The sequence below is a fragment of the Chaetura pelagica genome, unplaced genomic scaffold (assembly GCF_000747805.2).
Source record: "Chaetura pelagica isolate M959 unplaced genomic scaffold, ChaPel_1.0 scaffold577, whole genome shotgun sequence".
NCBI lineage: Eukaryota > Metazoa > Chordata > Aves > Apodiformes > Apodidae > Chaetura > Chaetura pelagica.
The window spans coordinates 46,684-48,326 of record NW_009953912.1 but is presented as its reverse complement, the minus strand read 5'-3'; the positions used below and the strand labels follow the sequence as shown (position 1 = coordinate 48,326).

The 1,643-nt window shown below is 43.3% G+C and overlaps 1 protein-coding gene across 1 annotated transcript in view; it reads left to right on the top strand.

The window, feature by feature from the left end:
• The window catches only part of LOC104392128 (cytochrome c oxidase subunit 7C, mitochondrial), a 22,742-nt gene extending 21,873 nt beyond the window's left edge, over window positions 1-869 (top strand). The window contains exon 2 of the mRNA XM_010001487.1: window positions 753-869. Coding sequence (XP_009999789.1) covers window positions 753-869 — 117 coding nt within the window. The remainder of the gene's footprint in view (window positions 1-752) is intronic.
• Window positions 870-1,643: the final 774 nt, after the last annotated feature.

Genomic DNA, 1,643 nt, shown 5'->3' with positions numbered 1-1,643 from the left:
GGAGGCACCGGGGGGAGGCCGGGGGTCAGGGTGGCGGTAAAGCTGCAGCGTGGGGCCGTCCTGCCTCGCATTAGGGGCAGGAATGAAGAGTAGGCCCGTCCTGCCCCGGGTGTGGTCAAGGTGAGGCTGCTCACTCGGGTTGTGAGGCCCTAGCGAGGTGGGTACCGGTGTGAGGAGCAGTGAGTGCTCTGCTGGCAGGTTTGTAGCTGGTGTTGGGTGGGCTTGGAGTTCTGATAACACTGTAAGTTGTGGTGCCAGTGGTTTTTAAGGTCCTTCCCTGCAACACTTTCCTTCACTGGTGCAGATGATGAGCATTGCAGTATGAAGTGCAACAATGATACTGTAAACGCTTTCTGATGTACCTTCTGCTGAGCCTGGTCTCTTAAGTCCTGCACCTAAAAACTAGTTTTACATGCCAAATGAACATGAGGGACGTCTTAGTAATTAAAAACTGGAACATGGTGCCTAAGTAAACTGGAGTTTTGTATCATCAGAGACAATTGAACTTGAATGGATGAGCCTTTAGCAAACTGTGCCTGCTTTGAGTCAACCAAATGACCTCCAGGGGTCACATTCAAGCCATTGTTCTAAATACTGCCTTTCTTTGAGAGGAGGGGAAATTCTTTTGAGAAAATATTTATTTTGTCAGTGTAACTCCACCTTTTAGCGGTCTGAGCTTGTAATCATTTTCAGTCAATGAGGAATTAATTACTGTATTGATGTCAAGACTAACGTTATTTTTTGTCTTCTAGAATCTTCCATTTTCTGTGGACAACAAATGGAGATTACTTGTACTAATGTGTGGATTCTTTGGAAGTGGATTTGCAGCCCCTTTTGTTATAGTCAGACACCAGCTTCTTAAGAAATGAAGAGGACACACTGTAATTGCACTAATTTGGTAACTGATTTTGTTAGATTTCATGGTGTACTGGAATCTGTGGTCTACACTGAGCTTTGAAGTGTCTAACCTCATAAAAAACCATTATTAAAACTTTCAGCCTTTCACAGTCCAGCTGGTCAGAGTTCTCATCTGCAGTTGCATGTGAGCTCAAATAATGAGAATATTTAAGTTTGCTTCACAGGGCTGCCAGACTCTCACTGACTTGTGGACTTTGACTCTCCAAAGGCCACACCTCTTGCCACAGCTTCTGTGTACGCTGCAGTTGGACAGGGGAGTGCTGCTGATTTGATGTAGATAACAACTATAACCAAGACTATGTCTGCCTGCTTTGAGGCAACATAAAGCTGCACTCTGTGTGGTCTGTAGGAATAACTGGCATGCGTGATGTGAACAAACAGTATGAGAAACTGTGATACTGTAAACGCTTTCTGATGTGCCAGTTAAAATTCAGTGGAAAACAAGTTTTCCTGAGTTCCAACCATGTCAAGCAATCATACCATCTGCATGTAACATTCCTAGCCATTTCCAGAGTAAAGTCCACCAAAAATAAGGGAATTAACAGCAATAATTATTTTAATCTGTGTTTTCTTGATGATACTTACAAACTAAGCCTCAGATACAGCTCAGACTGTGCAAGCATGCCATTTGCAGTTCAGAGGCCACATCAATTACATTAGTCTGATTCCACTTTTGAAATAAGAGGTATTTTCAGTTCCATAATCCAATGAATGATAAATGAGGA